The sequence below is a fragment of the Diaphorina citri genome, unplaced genomic scaffold, assembly GCF_000475195.1.
Source record: "Diaphorina citri unplaced genomic scaffold, Diaci psyllid genome assembly version 1.1 scaffold2561, whole genome shotgun sequence".
NCBI lineage: Eukaryota > Metazoa > Arthropoda > Insecta > Hemiptera > Psyllidae > Diaphorina > Diaphorina citri.
This window is the reverse complement of record NW_007379981.1, coordinates 11094-34085: the sequence shown is the minus strand read 5'-3', so window position 1 is coordinate 34085 and position 22992 is coordinate 11094. Positions and strand designations below refer to the sequence as shown.

Sequence of the window (22992 nt, the reverse complement as noted above, 5' to 3'; positions counted from 1 at the left end):
AAATTTAAAATAATAAATTAATAATATAAAATAATAAAAGATCAAAATATAGTTCTTACCTTCACTCTTGCTCACTCTTATTCTCTTTCTCTTACACACAATATTTATCTTTAGGTCTCTCTCTTCACATATACATTGATATCCTTACATTCACAAAGCTATCTGCCTTTCATTCGTCTAGCCAAATTTCTCTGAAGACTTTTCCCATTCTCTTCCACTCTCTTCTCTCATCTGAATTTCATTCGACAGACAGAACAGACAGCTAACTGTAAAATATTTCCTTTGTTGTCCGTGCAAAACCTTCTTCAAACGTTTGGAAACCAATCTACCCCGCTTGATAACTTGGTTAACAGGAGAACATTTTTTACTTCACTGTCAGAGGCCCATTCAGAAACTCCAAGAACCTTGGATCAGCCTTTATGAGTTTATTGAAACTCAATTGAGTGGGATCTAACCCTTGAGATTATATTTTTGAAAATTGTGGGCATGGTGGCCCAATTTGAACATAAAATAATCTTCTACTTATATCCAACAACGAGGATGTATTTCTGGAGAGCAATCTTTGTTGGATTTTTGGAATTATGTTTTCTAGACTCTAGACTAGTCCATAATGAGAAGAATTAGAAATCTACCTAAATTTGCTAAAAAGTTGGACAGATTCTCTTCCTAGGAACTACCATCAAAGGTTCACAGTCTATACGGCAACCTATGTAATCTGTATATGTCATTAGAATCATTATGAGCAAACCCACACTCACATTATCAGAGTTCACAGCCCATTTCAACACAATGAGCAGGGCAACCCATCACAACCCACTCCCAGGTCAACAGAGTCCAGGGTAACCCATGTCATCACAATCAACCCATCAGCAAAACCCACTGTTACATCAGCAGAGTCCAGAACAGAAACCCACGTCACCATGTCCTCTTATAAAAATGAAATGATAAAATCAGGCAATATCGCTGCCGTTTTCTCTCGTTTGCTGCTCCATAATAAATTGATGGTTTACAAAAAACCTTTTAAATAAAACAACAATAACGACATAATAATATACTTAGACATTTTAAAAAAATATCTTCCTTTTTTCTCTCTAGAAAAAAAAGTGGAAAATGCTGGAAAACTCCCCCGCATTATTTTTTACAAGACAGGGCGGGATTCGGTGGGAGGGCAAGGTTGTATGTAAATCAGTGGCGACTGGCGATATGTTTCAATGGAGACAAGATTTAGATCTTGGATCTTTCTTTGCTTTAGGGATGATAAGACCTTAGCAAATACAGTTCCCTCTATCAAACCTCTTTTAAAAATGACTTGCAATGTTACACAAAGGATAGCAAATTAAGTTACGTATTCCTTAATGAAGAAATAGGCTCAGTAGTGCAGTTGCTAAGTAAGGCTGGATTTAAAACCGGGGCGGGGGGCCTGCAGTTCGAATCTCAGGATTTTTCTTTTCCAAGACAAAATCATCCCTTCCATCAATTTTTTCTTTCCAACCCCACAATGGAAACTCATATCCGACACTGCCCATCTCCAAGAGAAACGAACCGAGGAGGAGGAAAAAAATCTGGAGATTTTATAATTTTTTTAGATTATTTGGCCCATTAGTTAATGAATATTTTACCCCTGCCCCGCCCCTAAAGTTTTTCTATACAAGGGGTTTTTTGCTCTATTTTTTTCCATCAAGAGTTCTTTCCTCATTTCCACTCCCTCTCTCTCTCTCTCCTTCTTACTAATGCCCTCGTGTTATTTACTTTTAAAAAATGTTGTCTGGATTGAGAGATGCTCTCTCTCTCTTCCAGAGAAATAACAGAGAGAGAAAAAAAAAACGTTTCCATCTACGTATGTAGGTACTATCTAGTATTCTAGTTCAATGTATAATGTGAAGAAGAGGGGGAGGAGAGAGAGGAGAGAGAGCGGGAAGAAAATGATAGGATGGAGGAGAAGGGAGGGGAGAAAGGAGGAAAGGGAGGAGACTAAATGGGAGAGAACAAGTCCTTCTTACTAATGCCCTCGTGTTATTTACTTTTAAAAAATGTTGTCTGGATTGAGAGATGCTCTCTCTCTCTTCCAGAGAAATAACGGAGAGAGAGAGAGAGAGAGAGAGAGAGAGAGAGAAAACAGTTTCCATCTACGTATGTAGGTACTATCTAGTACAATGTAGTATAAAGTGAGGAAGAGGGCGGGAAGAGGGAGAGGAGAGAGAGCGGGAAGAAAATGATAGGATGGAGGAGAAGGGAGGGGAGAAAGGAGGTTAGGGAGGAGACTAAATGGGAGAGAACAAAGTGATGAAATCTGGTAAGTACACCTGACATCATGTCACACCAGAGACAAAAGTGAACAGGGTTGAATGAATGGTAATGGTAACGAACGAAAAAGACGAAGGAAGGTATAAATAGTACAGTGACTCGTATTTGTAGCGAAAGTAACGTTTGTGATGAAACTATATTCCTTTTGCTATAAGATGATTATCAAGATCATTTGACCGATAAAAGGATTCCTCTTGTAGTACAAATAAAATAATATCCTTATTGATGTTGCAATAGTACCTCTGACTTGAGACAAAGATATTCTCATTGTTACAAGAATTATTTATGCAAAGACAACCTACTAGGAAAATATATCTCCTTTTTAACGAGATAGAGAAAAGCAAGAAGAAGATTGAAGGAGAAAATAATAATAATACTTCAAGAAAAGAAGAAGAGGAAGAGTAAGAAAAGGACGAGGAGAAGAAGAAGGAAGAGAAGGTGGAGGAAGTGGTACTCCTCTTCCTCATCATAAAATGATTCCTCTTGTAGTACAAATAAAATAATATCCTTATTGATGTTGCAATAGTACCTCTGACTTGAGACAAAGATATTCTCATTGCAACAAAAATTATTTTTGCAGTACAGTGACTTTATATTTGTAGCGAAAGTAACGTTTGTGATGAAACTATATTCCTTTCGCTATAAGATGATTATCGAGATAATTTGACTGATAAAAGGATTCCTCTTGTGGTACAAATAAAATAATATCCTTATTGATGTTGCAATAGTACCTCTGACTTGAGACAAAGATATTCTCGTTGTTACAAGAATTATTTATGCAGTACAGTGACTTTGTATTTGTAGCGAAAGTAACGTTTGTGATGAAACTATATTCCGTTTGCTATAAGATGATTATCAAGTTCATTTGACTGATAAAAGGATTCCTCTTGTAGTACAAATAAAATAATATCCTTATTGATGTTGCAATAGTACCTCTGACTTGAGACAAAGATATTCTCATTGCTACAAAAATTATTTTTTGCAGTACAATGACTTTATATTTGTAGCGAAAGTAACGTTCGTGATGAAACTATATTCCTTTTGCTATAAGATGATTATCAAGATAATTTGACTGATAAAAGGATTCCTCTTGTAGTACAAATATAATAATATCACTATTGATGTTGCATTGGTACCGTCTGGTTTGAGGCAAAGATATTCCCATTGTTACAACAATTACTTATGCAGCACAGGGAATTATATTTGCAGCAAAAATTCACGTCAGTGATCCAACAATATTCCTTTTGAGACTTGATAATTTCCAATTAACTTATCTCCGATATTTTCGGAATTTATTCATTTAGGTTCATACTGTTCATATTCATAGTCAAATCAGTTTGCAACTGTGATTCGTAGTAGACGGGCCGCGGCGAACACGTCGTCGGGGTCCGTCTTAATATTATTATTATTTAAATACATCGTAGATAGGTAAGTGTGGTGCTCACTAAAAATAATAATACCTAATAATCAACATGTTCATTTTTTTCTTTAGTGATTCTTAATCCTAAATACCTACCTAACATATATTACTTATGTGCAGTGTTTCCGTTTTAAAGGAGTTTAAAATAATGTCTGCGATAAAAAAAATAAAATAATAATAATAATAGGTAATAAATAAAAATAATAATACCTATGTAATAGTAAAGGAATTGAAGGGGATTTTAAATACCTAAAGATTTTACTAAAGGATGTTCATACAATTTCAAGTATAGGTACTTCATTCATCATACTACCTAACTACCTACATAAACTAAATTCCAGTTTCTAGTAATTCAAATGAAGAAACTGAAGTGTGACTTGTGAGTTAAGTTAGGTTACAAATTTAATGTTACATGCATATTTTTAGTAGATATATTTCCTACCATTTCTTAATTTTTTGGTGTGTACTATAATTTTTTAAAAACGTTTCTCATAAAGGCTACACAAACACAATAGTTTCTTCCTAGAAAGTAGAAAGTAAAACAGTTAAAATGAGAAATGAGATGTCAACTTGGAAAATCTTTTGTAACTTCAACTTTGGTTTGGATCGGAAACTTTAACTTTTCATAACCTCACAAATGATTGAAAATTGAAATGATAGAAAATTTCCCCCCAAGTCAAATGAAAATCCCACGCGAGACGAAAATTCCCTGACAAATGAGCTCCCCATTCACAAGTGAGTTGGGTTTTGAAATCTCGCAGTTAGGTACTTGATTTTAACTTCATTAAGCGCCAGCAGAAGTGGATATTGCGCAGTAACAGTAATGCAGCAGTTACATGTGACCGCTATACAAAAACCTGTTCATCACTTCATCCAATCTTCAAATTTGTCTCAATGTGGTGATGTGATTAGTGATAGTGATACTTGATACGTGGTAACAACAGACTGTTGATCATTTTTTTACTTTCTATTTCTGACTTTCATTCAGGATCTGACAAATTTCATTTTTCTTTTCAGCGGAACAAAATACAAATTTCTTTTGTCTTGTCTTTTCAAAATAAAAAATAATAGAAAAAGAACAGTGAGTGACAAGAACAGTAGGTATAGAACTGTGACAAGAATAAATATTTTCATTTTGAATAACAAAATATACTTACCTAGTGTGTAATGTGTGTTGAGTACTTACCTAACTACCTAGACCTAACCTACTAGCATCATGGACCAAGAGCTCAGAGACAGAGAGTTGCTTGAAGTAGGTAAGGATATTTTCCCCCTCATTTTTCAGTTCTTTAATAGTTTTTTTTCTTCTTTTTTAAAGGAATTGGTACTTGTGCAGAAGTCACATCCGTGGAATATTGCTACTAAAGGAACTGGCACAAACGAGCAGTGACAAGTGTTATTATTGGGTTAGGTTAAACGCAAGAAGGAGTTTTCACAATTAGAGCAGTGATTAGTGTTATCATAGGGTTAGGTTAAATACCTACAAAAGGAGCTTTTCTTTTCCACGGACATGACTTCTGCATAGTTACCTTGTGAGGACATCTCGGTAGCTACCTGAATCAAGTTGCAACCATTGGGGACATTACAAGTCAATGAAACGAGCATTGAGAATTATGATTATTAAGTAGGTAATTTAAAGAACTGTAATGCTGTGATACCCACAAATTTTTGATATTATTTTACCAAAAAGATAACATGGTTTGTTTGTTTGTGTGATGATAAATCAGTAGGTGGTATCAGGGCCAACGTGTTTCGAATGTTTGTTTTGCAATCCGCGTCACGGGAAGACTCTAATTTCTCTCTCAGCAGTGTCAATATGTTTTCCTTCAGCTTATCAACTGAGGCAGACAGAGTTTGTTTTACATCGAGATATAATTTTCGGAAATCGACTAACAGCTAAAAAAAAATAAAATAATAATACCTAATAATATATATATAAATTCACTAAAATGTCCTAGCAACCTCCGTTCACCACAAAGAATACATGATTTGATTTAAACTAAAATTTCCTTTCAGTAGTTGCATGTTTCTATTTCTAGTAGTCGGATGGATGGACATGCTTTGGCAAACTATCCAATTGTTTGTTTTTTTTTTTTTTTTTTTTTTTTTTTTTTTTTTTTTTTAAATAAAGAGAGATCTAAATGAAATAGATGCAAAAGTCATGCTGATTTGCTTAGTCTCAGTAAATGTTATACAGTGGATACACAATTACACACACTCACACAACTTTAAGTATAGTGTAGATGCAATAATCTACAGAAATATTGTGTTTTGTTTCAGAACAGGAGGTCTTAACAGTAAATTCAAAAAATACAAGACCCAAGCTACAATTGGAACAACAAGTGAAACCACCATTGGACATGCCGTTGTATACCATACTTGCAGCAGAGCCTGAATCCATTGTGGTAAGTGTTAAGCATTAACCTAGCTTTTTTTTCTTTTTAAATTCAGCTGCTTTAACATTTTGTTGTCCTTTGCTCCAAGTCCGGTTCAGGGATTAAATTTTTGTGTAGACCTCTATACATTTCAAGTACCTATAGGAAAAGGGAATCCACCCCCTCCGTCTTGTCTTGCAGAGAGAAAGGGGTGGGGAGGGAGGACCGGGCTGGTGTGAGTCTAGGGCACTCCAGGACGTGGATGGCTGTCACTCTTTCACCGCATTGACATATAGGGGACGGCTCTTTTTTGAATAGGTGGTTATGGGTGATGAGGGTATGGCCTATTCTCATACAAGTTAGTACCACCTCTTCATGGCGGTTTCCTCTACAGCTAGATTCCCATATGTTTACATCACATTTGATTTTTTTGAGTTTGTTGTTAGGGTTGGTTACGTCCTATAGTAACCTAGCTTTCAATTTGAAAATTTCTCTGTGTTCAATTCTTTATTTTTGGCTTATGAATTATCAGTGATTGTACTACTTACGGGCAAAATTTTTCCGTCATGACGGTCTGAATACCTTTATTTTAGTATTAGTAATAGTAATAGCCTTTATTTGTACAGTAAAATATTGACATTTGACATATCTTAAAATAGTAACTAAAGGGGCGGAGTTATGAAGGATTTTCTGTTTTTCAACATTTTTCACACCTTGTCCCCTTAAAACGCCTTTATCTCTTGAACCAATAAAGTTAATAAAAAAATGATTGAACCATTGAAAAGAACACAAAATTTACTAAAAGATAAGGTTCCCTGTTTTGATAAAACCCTCCCTCAAACACAACCAGAGGCTTGAGAAAAAGATTTCTTTGTATCTCTTTAAAAACTACCATTTTTTCAATCCGATTTTTCTTCAAGTTTCCACTGAAACCCATTGAAATAAAAAATATGAAAAAGTACCCCTGTTTGTCCTCCTTAATTCCATTATCTTGAATTTTCCGAGAAATCATTATTTACGGAGATATTAACGATACAAAAGGAGAATCCGTCAATTTCCTACATTACTATGACATACTATGAATCCCTGTCCAACTGTTTCTTTCTTCCGCCGCACCGAATTTTCCTCCAAAAACAACACAAACAACAAAACAAACAACAACACCAACAACAACAACACCAACAACAACACCAACAACAACAACACCAACAACAACAACACCACCAACAACAACAACACCACCAACACCAACACCACCAACACCACCACCAACAACAACAACAACAACAACAACAACAACAACAACACCAACAACAACACCAACAACAACAACAACAACAACAAACCAACACCAACAACACCAAGAACAACAACAACAACAACAACACCAACAACAACACCAACAACAACACCAACAACAACACCAACAACAACACCAACAACAACACCAACAACAACACCAACAACAAAAACAACAACAAAAACAACAACATCAACAACATCAACAACAACAACAACAACAACAACAACAACAACAACAACAACAACAACACCAACAACACCAACAACACCAACAACAACACCAACAACAACACCAACAACACCAACAACACCAACAACACCAACAACAACACCAACAACAACAACAACAACAACAACAACACCAACACCAACAACACCAACAACAACACCAACACCAACAACAACACCAACAACAACACCAACAACAACACCAACACCAACAACAACAACAACAACAACAACAACAACAACAACAACACCACCACCAACACCAACAACACCAAGAAAAATTCGGTGCGGCGATAGAAAGAAACTGGTGGACAGGGATTCATAGTAACGTAGGAAATTGACGGATTCTCCTTTGGTATCGTTAATATCTCCGTAAATAATGATTTCTCAGAAAATTCAAGATAATGGAATTAAAGAGGACAAAAAGGGGCACTTTTTCATATTTTTTATCCGCCACTCTCCTCCATGTCACTCCTCCACACACTAAACTCATTTCTTTGTCCCATTTATCCTTAGGTCTACCTCTTCCTCTCTTTCTGTCTCTTGGATACCATTCCATTACCTTTTTCGTCCACCTGTTGTCCCTTGTCCTTGCAATATGACCCGCCCATTTCCACTTTCTTTTCATAATCACTTTCACGATGTCCTTAAAACCTGTCACTTTCATCACTACTGTATTTCAGTATTTCTCACTCTATCACGCCTTGTCTTTCCCAACATGTATCTCTCCATAGCTCTCACCGTAACTCTCAACTTATTTTTCACTTTTGCACTCATCACCCATGTTTCACACCCATACGTCATTGTAGGTAACACAGTCATTTCCCACAAATTCCTTTTATGCTCTATACTCACTGCAGATTTATATAGATTCCTATTTATCACATCTCCTACCAATTTCAGGCCACTGTCCATTTACACTCAGAAGCTGACCTAGGTATATGAAATTTTTCCTCCGTCTTGTCTTGCAGAGAGAAAGGGGTGGGGAGGGAGGACCGGGCTGGTGTGAGTCTAGGGCACTCCAGGATGTGGATGGCTGTCACTCTTTCACCGCATTGACATATAAGGGGACGGCTCTTTTTTGAATAGGTGGTTATGGGTGATGAGGGTATGGCCTATTCTCATACAAGTTAGTACCACCTCTTCATGGCGGTTTCCTCTATAGCTAGATTCCCATATGTTTACATCACATTTGAATTTTTTGAGTTTGTTGTTAGGGTTGGTTACGTCCCATAGTAATCTAGCTTTCAATTTGAAAATTTCTCTGTGTTCAATTCTTTATTTTTGGCTTATGGATTATCAGTGATTGTACTACAGGCAAAATTTTTCCGTCATGATGGTCTGAATATATTTATTTTAGTATTATATATATATATATATTTTTTTCCTCTAATTTCAGGTCCCACTAGTTTCCAATCCCAGTGACTCTCTTCAGGTCCCACTAGTCTCCAATAACAGAATTGAGTTCAGCCCGTACAGTTTAGATATAAGTCAACCAGGTCCTTCTTACCAGTACCCTCAAACAACATCTATAAATAGTTCATTTGAGAATTCATCATGTTCAAGTGCAAACTCTTACATTGAACCCCTCTCACCTGTTTCTTCACAATCACAGCTTGTGAATATCTATGAACCCAACTTTGTAAAGAAATGTCTCATCAAAAAATTTGATGGACAAAGTGCACTTGAATTTGCCAAAGCTAATAATGGTTGCCTTAGGGATGGGCATAGGACATCCATTTCTGTCATTCTAATAAATTCTATTCTGGAACCATACCCACAACGTCACATTTCGGTTGCTGATCTCACATACTTGGCCAACGAAATATGTAAAATTTTTCCAGGAGAGAAAAACCCAGAAGTTTATTACGAGAGGCCCATACCAAATGTTCATAAGAATGGCAGTGGCACGCTATATGCTGCCATTCAGAGTGCAAGAAAAAAAAAGAAGAGAAGCTGCTCTGTAGCTGGAAGTAATAAGAAGAAGGTTACTCAGGAACCTGCTGAGAAGGACATTCAAGGCACTCTTCAGATTAGTGATCCAGAAGTGTTAGCAAATATTGAGTATTTGAAAAACACGGTCTCAGATTTAACAAGTGTTGAATACTTATGGGAAGTAACACATGATGAGAGGATAAAAGAAATCTATAAACCAGGCAATGTTGTGGACTATCTACATCAATTCCCAAGCTTGAGGTTGCTGGATGGTTACAAGCTGGTAAGTAAAACAATATCGTGGTCGGACTGGTCGGGGTGAAATTCAAATCCCACAAAAAAATTACCATTAAAAAAGGGGCCAAGTTCTTTAGCACCTCTCAAAAAGTGTGGCCTACCAAAGTTGTGATATCTAAAAATACGGCCAAGTCAAATAACAACACAAAGATACCAAAACCTACCATTATTGAAAATAGGTACAGAATGGTTAAGGTTGAGATGTTAATAATCGAATCCCGGACTTGCAATTTTTCTTTTTCAAATTGATGATTTTATTTCAACAAAAATAAATGTGTGACATGTGAAACATAAAAAAAAAAATGTAAAACAATACCTTGGCCACATTATTGTTTGTTAAGAACCAAGTTGATAAAAGTAAAATACCTATACAGTATGTCCCAGAAGTCCTAGCGAGGGCCTTATAACTTTTGAACGGCTTGGAATATTGAAGTTCTGTTTTATTCTAAAGATAAGAAAGGGCCCATGGCAAATTCGATGGTGATATCAAAATCCCGGTTCGAACCCCGGAAGTGGCACTTTTTGTATAAAAGTGATCATTTCTCGCGAATTTCAAATGAGAACCCCTATTTTTTATTGCATTTTCGAATTCTACGTCGAATTTCATGGGGGAACCACATAATCTATTGCTATTATTGGTAAGTGGTAAGTACGGGGGGCGAGATTTTTTTCATCCTGAACAAGGGATGTGATATATCAAATTTGTGTAGTTTTAGGCGCTGAATAACGTGGTGGCATTAGTTTTTCGTTATCTTTCATTTTTGAGGTCTTGGGAATAGGGGATGTTGAAACATACTCTTACAACCAAGACCTCTGAAATGAAAGATAACGAAAAACTAATGTCACCACGTTATTCAGCACCTAAAACTACACTGATTTGATATGTCACGTCAATAGTTCAGGATGAAAAAATCTCGCCCCCTCCGTACTTACCACTTACCAATAATAGCAATAGATTATGTGGTTCCCCCATGAAATTCGACGTAGAATTCGAAAATGAAATAAAAAATAGGGGTTCTCATTTGAAATTCGCGAGAAATGATCACTTTTATACAAAAAGTGCCACTTCCGGGGTTCAAACCGGGATTTTAATATCACCATCGAATTTGCCATGGGCCCTTTCCTATCTTTAGAATAAAACAGAACTTCAATATTCCAAGCCGTTCAAAAGTTACAAGGGGTCCTACTAGGACTTCTGGGACATACTGTGTAATAGCCCAACAATACTTTGATTCTTTTGGGCACCAGTCTTCAATGTAAATTTGATCTAGCTATACTGTAGTAATAGAAAGTAAAAAAATGCTTATACAGGTGTTTTAAAAAAAAGTTGCCACCCCTGAAAACTCGAGAACTGTTTGGAATTCGGAAAAATCCTAAAACACGTATTTCTTTATTTTAAGGGGAACGTTAGGATACAGGGTGATGGCGTGCGAAATGTGGTCGAGTTATATGGTGGAGTTCTTGAGTTATTTGGTGGCGTTATTAAGGTTTACACTGTGTAGTTTAAAAGTTATTTTTCAATATTTGTGTTGTTCTTGAGGTTGGGGCTAAGTGAGCTCCGTATGAACAGGTAAATGTTGAGTTTATTGAGGACACAATCAAGTAGGTAGATATTGTTCTCTAACTGTTATTCTGAAGGAGATGTTTCACGAAAGTCCTGAACAAAATTCCTGATAGTGTGACACGGGATTGGATTCTTGAATCCTGATCTACAGGTCTACAGAATTTCTGAGTTCTGCCAATCTTTCACAAAATTCCTGAAGATAACTATATCAGCGGATCCTTGAGGGATCCCTCAAGATTTTCCACAGGATTCCTGTAGACATTTGAAAGGAATCACAGGAGAACAATGATTTCCAGGAGCGCCCTGTCAAGAAGGTGTTACCCTGTGGTAAACATACGGTGTAGGTGTTGTGAGCCATCAGAGAGACCTGTCAAGATTAAGTCTGTGATTATCTACTAGTGTCAGGTCGACTGACAGGTAAGGCGTTTATCATTCGCCGAACATCTAGGTAGATCAATTAAAATTAATTTCCAACAAATTTTTTTAACTATATTTGCTTTTTTGGGACGAAGATCGGTGGTATGAAATTTGTTCTGTAAAGTGTCTGAAGCCAGACTGGTTAGATTGGAGGGTAGCGCATCTGCCTTATAAGCGCCGGCTTTCTCCTATCCTATCTTCCGTCTCTCTTCGCTTATGGGACAAGTCCTGACCTCAGCAGTTGCAGTTCTCTCAATTTTTTGTAGCTTCCATGTATTAGATTGCTGACTAGAAATTACATTAAATACCTAACGTGATAATGTATTTGTATTTGTATGTCCGAGTTCAAAAACAAACGCCATTCTCATCTATCCACTATCAACTATGGTTCGTTCATATTTTATGACAACTTTGAACAATCACCCCTCAACCTTTCCACAAAATTGTCAAAACTGAAACTTTGGGACAGTAATTATTTGCTGAATTGATTCATGACCATGGCGATGGAAAGCTCAAAAAGTTTCAGGATAATTTCATGTCAAAACACCGGTATGGTTGGGGTTCCTCCCCGTCAGACATTTTGGTAATAGTGGACTATTATAACTGATGACTGATGTGGCATTGTATTTATTTGTGTCAATATTGTTGAGTTCTCCTCTGGCGTGTATAACTTTTGTGACAATACTCGTAATACAATTCCCAAATGTATTTTTCCGACAAAATGCTCGTTTTGAATTCAGGGTGAGACGAAAGTTTGTGGAGCTTTTGAAAACAATATGTGCATCAACAGTTGCCAATACGGGGCCACAACCATAACTTTTGTCAGAAAAAAAAACTTTTATTTTTAGGAACTTTCGACGTAGTTTGTTTTCTCATGAAATTCTCGAAAGAACACTATATTTTTTTCGAGAATTTTTTGTTCAAGTGTCATGCATTCTAGCCTAGATTTCACAAATTGTTTTTTACTCATCCTCAAAAATATGGGCTGTGTGGGAACTAATAATCAAAGGTGTACCAGATTTTGGCTGAAAACTGAAAAGCCTTCTAGGTCCAATGTGATTGCCATGGTATTGCATCTTTGGCATAGGGGATTGCTCGTCGTCACCTTGGAGCTTGGTGTATGACTAGTTTACTACTGGTGCTCGCATGAGCTCCGACTTTGCCTAACCCCAGTATTATCGATATATTGAGTGGTGTGGGGTTACACTGTAACCAAGGGGACGTTATTTTCATTTAGGAGGAGGCAGTGGAGAATAGGAGGGGTATGTCAGTTATTATGAATAATTGAATATTTTATGACTCTGGCTGGCTGACTTGTTGACATGTCAACAGTGGCGAGTCCAAAGGAAGGTCCACACTTGGAAATATCGAACAATAATGTTGTACAACAGAATATTTCCTTTTTCTTTTTTTCCGTGTGCGGACCATCAAAATCAAAATGACAATCAAATGATATTTTCCCACGAGAATGGCATACCATTCTCGTTGCTTTCTCATTTGCTAACCACATATTTTCGGTGTTGCATGTTATCGGTACTCGTAGCTTTTGGTTTTGATTCCTAAATGTGGACTTGATACGACAATTTCGCAACACAATTTCTAAAGGGGTAATCCTGCTTTGTCTATATGTTTTCCATAGTTTCGTTAAGCATTACAATCTGGGAAATGTGGCGTGTCCAAAGGAAGGTCCACACTTGGAAATATCGAACAATAATGTTGTACGACAGAACAATATTTCCTTTTTCTGTGGCGTGTCCAAAGGAAGGTCCACACTTGGAAATATCGAACAATAATGTTGTACGACAGAACAATATTTCCTTTTTCTTTTTTTTTTCCGTGTCCGGACCATCAAAATCAAAATGCCAATCAAATGATATTTTCCCACGAGAATGGCATGCTTTCTCATTTGCTAACCACATATTTTCGGTGTTGCATGTTATTGGTAGCTTTTGATTCCTAAATGTGGACTTGATACGACAATTTCGCAACACAATTTCTAAAGGGGTAATCTTGCTTTGTCCATGTTTTCCATAATTTTGTTAAGCATTACAATCTGGGAAAAGCTGCAACACGAGAGAGAGAGAGAGATCCTCTCTCACCTCTGTATAAAATAGAGGAGATTTTAAAGTAAGCTCCCAGCGCTTACGAAGTAAAATATTCAGCAAAAACCGGTTCCAGCAACTTCAGCCTACTCGGGTTTCACGGAACAAAATGTCGTAATCGGTTTTCAATTTCCAAGTCGAGACATTTTTCCTTCAGGATCTCGTTAGTAATAATATGAAATGGACAAACTGTATTGTAATATTGTAGTACCCATATGCTATAGACGTTGTAACAATATTTATAGATGTAGTACCCATATGCTATTGATGTTGTAACAATATTTAGAGATGCAGTACCCATATGCTATAGACGTTGTAACAATATTTATAGATGTAGTACCCATATGCTATTGATGTTGTAACAATATGATTGTAATATTTGTAATAGAGGTAATCTGGGATCTCGAACCTTAGATCCCGAGTAAGTAAGGAATTTGCAGAGGAGCTAAAGAGCCATAGGCTTATGTAACAATCATCAAAATATTCACTAAAGCAGTTGGCACATCCACTAATAAAATGCAAACAAACTACGAACCTCATTATATCCAGATATCAATGGATATCTGGATCCATATACCTAGTCACATAATTTTCTAAACAGAAAAGCAACTATATTGACGAAAAAGATTAAACACCACTAGATAATTATGTGCTGAAAATCATATAATCAAATGTGAAACATTAGAATTATCGACGCTCAAAATTCAACCTATCAACGAGACTAATATGTAATACCTCAAATCACATATTTCTTCTAATAATATTTATTAGAGAAATCAAAACGTTAGATCTTATTTGTGTTGCATCAGGAAGGCACGCTGTAGCAGTTTTAAAAGGAAATCACTGGGTAACACATCAAATTCCTCGTATTACGGACACATTTTTTTTTCAGTGTATAGAATTATCGACACTGAAAATTCAACCTATCAACGAGACTAATATGTAATATCTCAAATCACATATTTCTTCTAATAATATTTATTAGAGAAATCAAAACGTTAGACTAATATGTAATACCTCAAATCACATATTTCTTCTAATAATATTTATTAGAGAAATCAAAACGTTAGATGATGATGATGATGATGAGTGTATTTACAATATCATTAGAGTTGGACGAGATAAATGTATGGAGGAGAAAAGTGTTACAGTTTAAGGTCGATACAGATAGGAAGTTCCTAAAGTGGGAACTCAAGACATAAAATAAAACGTAAAAAAAATCGAAAGATAGCTTCAAAATCAACATCAATGTCTGGACATAAGCAAAATAAAAAGAAAAATCGGCAACATAAATTAAACCCAGTAGGTAGTAGGTACCCACGGAGACATTTGTTTCCCAACAGTTGCGAAATAAATGTTTCAAAGTTGAGCATCTTTCAAGATAAAACCCATCACCTACTAAAAGCTAAGAAAAATGAGTAGAAAAGTTGCTGGATTGTTGTAAAAACATTTCTGGATTGTTGAGAAACAATCGAACAATATTAAATTTCTGATGAAAATTTTGCTGGTGGGTATTCGGCTCAAGACGTTAACACCAAAAGTCTGAGAACAGTTGATACAAATATAGATAAATTTCTTGACCCCGCCGGGAATCGAACCCGGGTCTCCCGCGTGCAAGGCGAGTGCAGTGACCACTACGCCATGGGAGCTGACCTTGATGAAAATTTTGCTGGTAAGTATTCGGCTCAAGACGTTAACACCAAAAGTCTGAGAACAGTTGATACAAATATAGACATAGAGAGAGATGATGTTGCGTTTGGTTCCAGTGCACACACACAGCATGACTTTGAAAACTCGCACATACTCTGCTAGATCTGTAGTAATATGCCACATCAGAAAGCCAGAAGACAAGACAAGATTTCTGCCAAGTCATGTCTCTGATGAGTTCTCTACTATCACCCAGACCTGAGCCTAGGGGGGCCTGCTTCATGAAACTTCATACTGGTCTCCTAATAGAAATTTCACAACGAAAATGTTTGGTTCAAATGGTTCAAAAGTTTCTAGAAAGTTTCTCTAATATGTAAATAAGATTTCTGCCAAGTCATGTCTCTGATGAGTTCTCTACTATCACCCAGACCTGAGCCTAGGGGGGCCTGCTTCATGAAACTTCATACCTACTGGTCTCCTAATAGAAATTTCACAACGAAAAAGTTTGGTTCAAATGGTTCAAAAGTTTCTAGAAAGTTTTTCTAATATGTAAAATGTAGTACCCATATGCTATTGATGTTGTAACAATATTTATAGATGTAGTACCCATATGCTATTATTGTAATATTTGTAATAGAGGTAATCTGGGATCTCGAACCTTAGATCCCGAGTAAGTAAGGAATTTGCAGAGGAGCTAAAGAGCCATCAGCTTATGTAACAATCATCAAAATATTCACTAAAGCAGTTGGCACATCCACTAATAAAATGCAAACAAACCACGAACCTCATTATATCCAGATATCAATGGATATCTGGATCCATATACCTAGTCACATAATTTTCTAAACAGAAAAGCAACTATATTGACGAAAAAGATTAAACACCACCAGATAATTATGTGCTGAAAATCATATAATCAATCAAGGTAACATCATATAATCAAATGTGAAACATACACTGAAAAAAAAAAATTCCAAGTCAGTATTGTTAGGCGCAAAATTAACTGGATATAGTTGTATCACCTTAAATACGTGTGAAACATACTGAAATATGAAGACCTGAAACTTGTAACGTTGATATGTGGATTGTTAAGTGCACTTTCAAAGGGATATAGATGTGCCTAAAGGATTTCATTATGTTATAATGAGATTTATTTGATACATTAATATTGTCAAGATATGAGTGTCGTACGCATACGGAAGACCTATATGTTACAAAATGCTTCTGAAACATATTGTTTCTACATTTATAAGAAATGTTGATGTATTGAGGATATTGTTGCACAGATAAATTCAATAGGTTAAAAAACAAAGCCTTTAATCACTGTTAATTATTTCGTTTGAAAGCTCTTGAAAAGTGAACAAAAATCATACCAGAATAATAACAATATTAATGTTAATACCTACTTAGATTGTATACCTAGTGCTTTTTTTTTTGTTAAAAGAAAATATACTGGATGGTCTCAACTCACAATACAACCTCTGATGAATTACCCATCTTCTAAATCAGACATGGAAAAAAAGAAGAAGAAAACATAGACGACTCATACTTACTAGTTCATACAAAAGAAAAATATATTTATTTATCGCTTAAAAAAAGTAATAATAATAAAATAAAAAACTATAATAATGAAACTTTTCCAGTCACCCTGTATACGCACTGAAATCTTTTGTCCCCCCTCCTCTCCCCCTCCATCTCTCATCTCAACAAAAGTCTGTTTCGGCGCATGCGCACACTGTTCGCTCACGAAAGCTTTGTCTCCTCTTCCTGGCGAAAAACAGAACACAAAAGGCAAAATCCACCCCTCTCTGCCACCGCTCCATCTCTCATCTCAACAAAAGTCTGTTTCGGCGCATGCGCACACTGTTCGCTCACGAAAGCTTTGTCTCCTCTTCCTGGCGAAAACAGAACACAAAAGGCAAAATCCACCCCTCTCTGCCACCCTTTCTCCAAAACAGAGGAGAGTTTTCCGTCATTTTCACTGATAAGAGGAAATTTTCTCTTCATTCACCAGTTTCCCACCAGCGAAAACTCCTTACCGAGAGACGTAGAAAACGGAAATTTTCGACAAATTTCAATTCTCAAGACAGTTATTATTTAATTTATTGTTTAATAAATTGTTCGTTTTATTTTAATTGTTCTTTGGTGTGTTTTCTCTGAATATTTGCGCTATAATTTATTGTTCTAATACTTCTAATTTCTTTCTAACTGATTGTTTTTGTGGTATTTTATAGTGTTTCCATTTATTTATTTTCCTATTTATTATCTACTTTTTTAAAGAAAAAACCTCGTGTGTGATTGTTTTGAAAGGTAAGTTCCTCATCTTTATTTTTGCTTTATCTACTACTCACTCGTAAGTGATATTGATCCATGTATTTGTTTTCTAGTGGAATTTGGCTTTCAGTTTATCTACGTAGGTGATATCTTAGAGATCTCATCTAATGATACCAATTATAAGTTTGGTGCTAACTTAAAACCTTGTATCTAATCTAGGCAGTTTACAATGTTTACATGCGTTTAGAAAGATCATTAGTACCATTACCTGTGAAATTGAAACGTTTTATTGAAGAACGACCCAAAGACCAAAATCGAGTGTCGAGTAGATAAAACAGCATTGAAGTTTTTGATTTCCATAGAAAAGTATATTAGGAGGATTTTACAAAAACTTGAGTATCTTGATGAATAATGGAGATATCAACGTGATTCTTTTGGAACATTATCTACGAAATGAGCTGGCAGGATCGAGAATCCAAAGTCATCCCCGGAGTTTCGCAAAACAAACCCAAAATATTGGACCAAATTCAAGAAAAGTCAAATTTACGGTACATACCTATTTTCATAAGGGATTTCAGGTTTCAGTTGCTATTGTTACCCATCTAGCATCTATCCATCAAGTATTGGTGTAAAGAAACCCCACAGAAGAGCAGCATATTATCTACAAAAGGGCTTTCTCTGGTAATCTTCTCCTCACCATACTGAACAAGTACTCTTAAGTCCAAGTAATTTAGGCATGTAAAGTTACTTTCAGGAAATCACGAATAAATCATACATTAAAATTAAAGTTAAAATTTTCACTATTTCTCGCTATCAAATCATGTTAGGATTATAAAAATCGGCCCTGTGGCAAGACAACCTACTAGGAAAATATATCTCCTTTTTAACGAGATAGAGAAAAGCAAGAAGAAGATTGAAGGAGAAAATAATAATAATACTTGAAGAAAAGAAGAAGGAGTAAGAGGAGGAAGAGAAGGTGGAGAAAGTGGTACTCCTCTTCCTCATCATATTAGATGAAATTTTCTTTTCTTACAACACGCTAGTGCTAAAAGCAATTTGTAATATTAGAAAATTTGTAACAAGTTTCCAATGTTTTTAGCATAGTGTTACATTGTAAGATATAGGGAGGAAGGAAGGTGGAGTGTAGGGGAGCTAAAATCATATAGGTAGGTACATAGATAGATAGGTAGAAGGTACATAAAGTGTAAAAGGTATATAGATATAAAATGGTGTGTGGCGGGAGGAAGGGAAGGAAAGGGAATGAATTTGAAGACATTTTCGAAGGAAAAAGGGAAGTAAAATTACGTAGAAGTATAATCGCAGACAAGCTTTTTGGATTTTATCAATACTAGAAGTTACCTAAGTACATTTCGGCACATTTTCAACACGTCCCCCACTGAATCCTCTTTGGGGGTCTTCAGGCTACGACATCTACGCCCCTGGTATCACACGTAGGAGCCCCCCTCTAATACTACATGAATCCCCCCTACCTACTCCCTTGGCCTTTTTTGCCCCCGTCATAACGTACCTTTCATGTGTATCCCTGAAAACCGTTTACTGTACTCGTTTCTACAGGGTGGCAAGGGTAGGTAGTCATTGGTTAAAAGGTAAAACCAATTGTGCGTGGCTGGGGCCTGAACAACCACATAATACGTACCAGCGTCTATTGCTACCGCGGCCTTCGGTTTCGAGTCTTGTTTTTCCAGGAAGTCATTCAGTTTCAGTTTTACAATATTTATATTTAGTTACACAATAAAATTTTATAAGAAAACTTGCAATAGGACAGGACCGTGAAAAATAGTCTGAGAAAGGTCGAATTCGGTCGTATATTGCGAAGATATCCCAGAACACGTTTGCAAAATCTAAGTCTAAGATAAAAACATTTTAGATTTTTAGCTGCCTGTACATAGGTACGGGTTTACGCAAATCTCCTAGAGAACAATACTTTACTCTCTGGTTCAATCCTCATCGAAGACATAAAAATCCTACATCTCCCACCCTGTCTATGGGAAAAAAGGACAGCGCCCTGTCGATGTCGTTTTCAAGACAAGATTGAAAAACATTGAGTGAGCTGAGATAAAAGCATTATAGGGGAATGATGAACTCTCTCCCCCTCCCCTTCCTGATTTCAAATTCAATCATATTATTATTCCCTGATAACAATTCAGACTTAGGAGCCCCCCTCTAATACTACATGAATCCCCCCTACCTACTCCCTTGGCCTTTTTTGCCCCCGTCATAACGTACCTTTCATGTGTATGCCTGAAAACCGTTTACTGTACTCGTTTCTACAGGGTGGCAAGGGTAGGTAGGTAATCATTGGTTAAAAGGTAAAACCAATTATGCGTGTCTGGGACCTGAACAACCACATACGTACCCAGCGTCTATTGCTACCGCGGCCTTCGTTTTCGAGTCTTGTTTTTCCAGGAAGTCATTCAGTTTTACAATATCTATATTTACACAGTAAAATTTTATAAGAAAACTTGCAATAGGACAGAACCGTGAAAAACAGTTTGAGAAAGGTCGAATTCGGTGGTATATTGCGAAGATATCCCAAAACACGTTTGCAAAATCTAAGTCTAAGGTAAAAACATTTTAGATTTTTAGCTGCCTATACATAGGTACGGGTTTACGCAAATCTCCTAGAGAACAATACTTCTCTGGTTCAATCCTTATCCAAGACATAAAAATCCTACATCTCCTACCCTGTCTATGGGAAAAAAGGACAGGAAATACGCCATCGAGTACGCGCTTACTAATCTACAAGAGAGAGAGAGAGAGAGAGAGAGAGGGGGGGGTTACGGGTATAACCTATGATGGTGGAACCCCACATGGAAAGCCTAGGAGCTCTGAACACCTGGAGATGCAGGAGATTTATCAGAGGGGGGACTTCCCCCCCACCCCTCCATCAGTATGTAGGTAATACCTAGTGCCCTGGAATCAGGGGAGTAGGGTGAAATCAGCTTGATCTCAACACAGACCGTGGTAGACACTGTGTGTTTAGACAAAAAATTAAAATAAATGGAAATGCACAAAGTTATGGAGTCTACCATCATTATACAAAAATTGCAGATCTTGTTGCAAAATTTTGATTTTTTATTGGATTTAATATACAATAAAAAGATACATATAACTAGGTACAAATCATAGGAGACCATAATCCCTCTTCACCGCGAGAGGGCGTGGAAAAAATCATACCTCCAAGTCGCAGAAGTATAGTTCTGATACCAAAATTTGGCCATAGTTATCTACGAGTAACTACTTTCTGACTGTAAGATAGTAGAAAGTATGTATACCTACGTCGAATTGATTACCTATTTTTCCCTGTATTGTAGGGTTTATCTTCTGATGGGCAATATTTCCAATATGTTCTTGAGGTTGGGGCTAAGTGAGCTCTGTATGAACAGGTAAATGTTGAGTTTGTTGAGGACATAATCAAGTAGGTAGATATTGTTACTTTCTATTACCCTTACGTATTTCTCTAACTGTTATTCTGATGGAGATGTTTCACGAAAGTCCTGAACAAAATTCCTGATAGTGTGTCCTGAACAAAATTCCTGATAGTGTGACACGGGAATTTTCTTCTTGCGAAACTCATACTCTCATTTCACGAAATTTAAGCCGCTATAGCTGCAACACGATGTTTGAGGGAGGGTTTTATCAAAACAGGGAACCTTATCTTTTAGTAAATTTTGTGTTCTTTTCAATGGTTCAATCATTTTTTTATTAACTTTATTGGTTCAAGAGATAAAGGCGTTTTAAGGGGACAAGGTATGAAAAATTTTGAAAAACAAAATCCTTCATAACTCCGCCCCTGTTGAAAATCGGATCTGTCCAGATAGCTTTTTCTGGTAGTCCTTTAGGTCCTGCATCAACCCTCAAGCGTTGTACAGTCGTTCGCGGGACACCCTATAGATAGATCAAATTTACATTGAAGACTGGTGCCCAAAAGAATCAAAGTATTGTTGTCTATTTCAAAATGTAAATTAATATTATAACTTGGAAACTTTTTCTGTAAAATTTGAATTTCACCCCGACCAGTCCGACCACGATATTGTTATACTTAGCTTGTAACCATCCAGCAACCTCAAGCTTGGGAATTGATGCAGGTAGTCCACAACATTGCCTGTTTTATATGCTGATTAACAAGGTGTGTCAGAAATAGGCGGTTCGCATTTAATATTTTAAAGTTGATATATCCACCTTCTCTTTTACTTTTTTCATTTTTACAATTTATTAAGACTTCATAGTTAGATAGATCTATTCTCTCTTTTTTTTTTAAGGCAAAGAAAGCAGATATGTAAATATTGGAAGCCCTCTAGATCCGAGGTACAGGATGGATTTATCACCCACGTAAAGGGTAGTTCCCAAATAGGTGAGGTCATCCAATTACGAAAGGAAAAGTACCTACACGACTCTAGGCAGAACCCTCCAACCGTATATGCCCCGATATTTTCCAAGTTGATGAAGCATACGTTGAAATAGATGACACAAAATACCTGTTGAATTTGTTTTTTGAAGCGGTTGACACTTGTTTTAAGATTTTTTTTTTTTGCTACTGGAGTAATTTACCTCGTAGACTTGAGAAATTCCTGTATGATTCCATATTTTTAGACAGAACTCTATTTGACAAATTTAAAACCGAGTATGCACGATTGAAACATTTTTCCGATGGTACTTATGTAGAGTCAGTTGAAATACTCCTTGGAGAACGTTCTGAGCTTGAGTCCGCCCCTGAAGAACTACTCACATATCCAAATGGTTCATTTTAGGATACGTTACCATGCAAAATTTCAAAACTGCACATGAAGACAGTTAGGAGATGAAGACAGTTAGGAGGATCCGAGACCACTCTCGGACTTTTGGGTAACCCAGTATGAAAACTTATGGGGCCACGGGCTACATTACCCGCAGGGGGACTAATTTCCACCTTCTCTTTTACTTTTTACTTTCTATTACTACAGTATAGCGGAGCTGTACTAGTAATGAAAGTATTGCAATCGGTCCAAATTTTCAAAATCGGGAAATGGTTGGAAATATCCGTTTTGGGATCCCCTGATGTCAAAAAAGTGATTTTTAGCCCATGGTCTGTACGTAACGTACGTACGTACGTAACGTACGTACGTA

General features: G+C 36.5%; 1 protein-coding gene and 1 long non-coding RNA gene across 2 annotated transcripts in view; one reads left to right on the top strand and one right to left on the bottom strand.

The window, feature by feature from the left end:
- The first annotated feature begins 4779 nt into the window (after positions 1–4779).
- LOC103519143 lies at positions 4780–10082 on the top strand. The gene is made up of 3 exons (XM_026830740.1): positions 4780–4980; positions 6005–6129; positions 9029–10082. Exons 1-3 carry the CDS (start codon positions 4941–4943, stop codon positions 9884–9886), a joined length of 1023 nt encoding a protein of 340 aa, XP_026686541.1. The 5' UTR covers positions 4780–4940; the 3' UTR covers positions 9887–10082.
- A 12092-nt stretch (positions 10083–22174) lies between these two features.
- The window catches only part of LOC113471518, a 2708-nt gene continuing 1890 nt past the window's right edge, over positions 22175–22992 (bottom strand). Inside the window, exon 2 of the long non-coding RNA XR_003394187.1 lies at positions 22175–22437. This is a non-coding gene — a long non-coding RNA (uncharacterized LOC113471518). The remainder of the gene's footprint in view (positions 22438–22992) is intronic.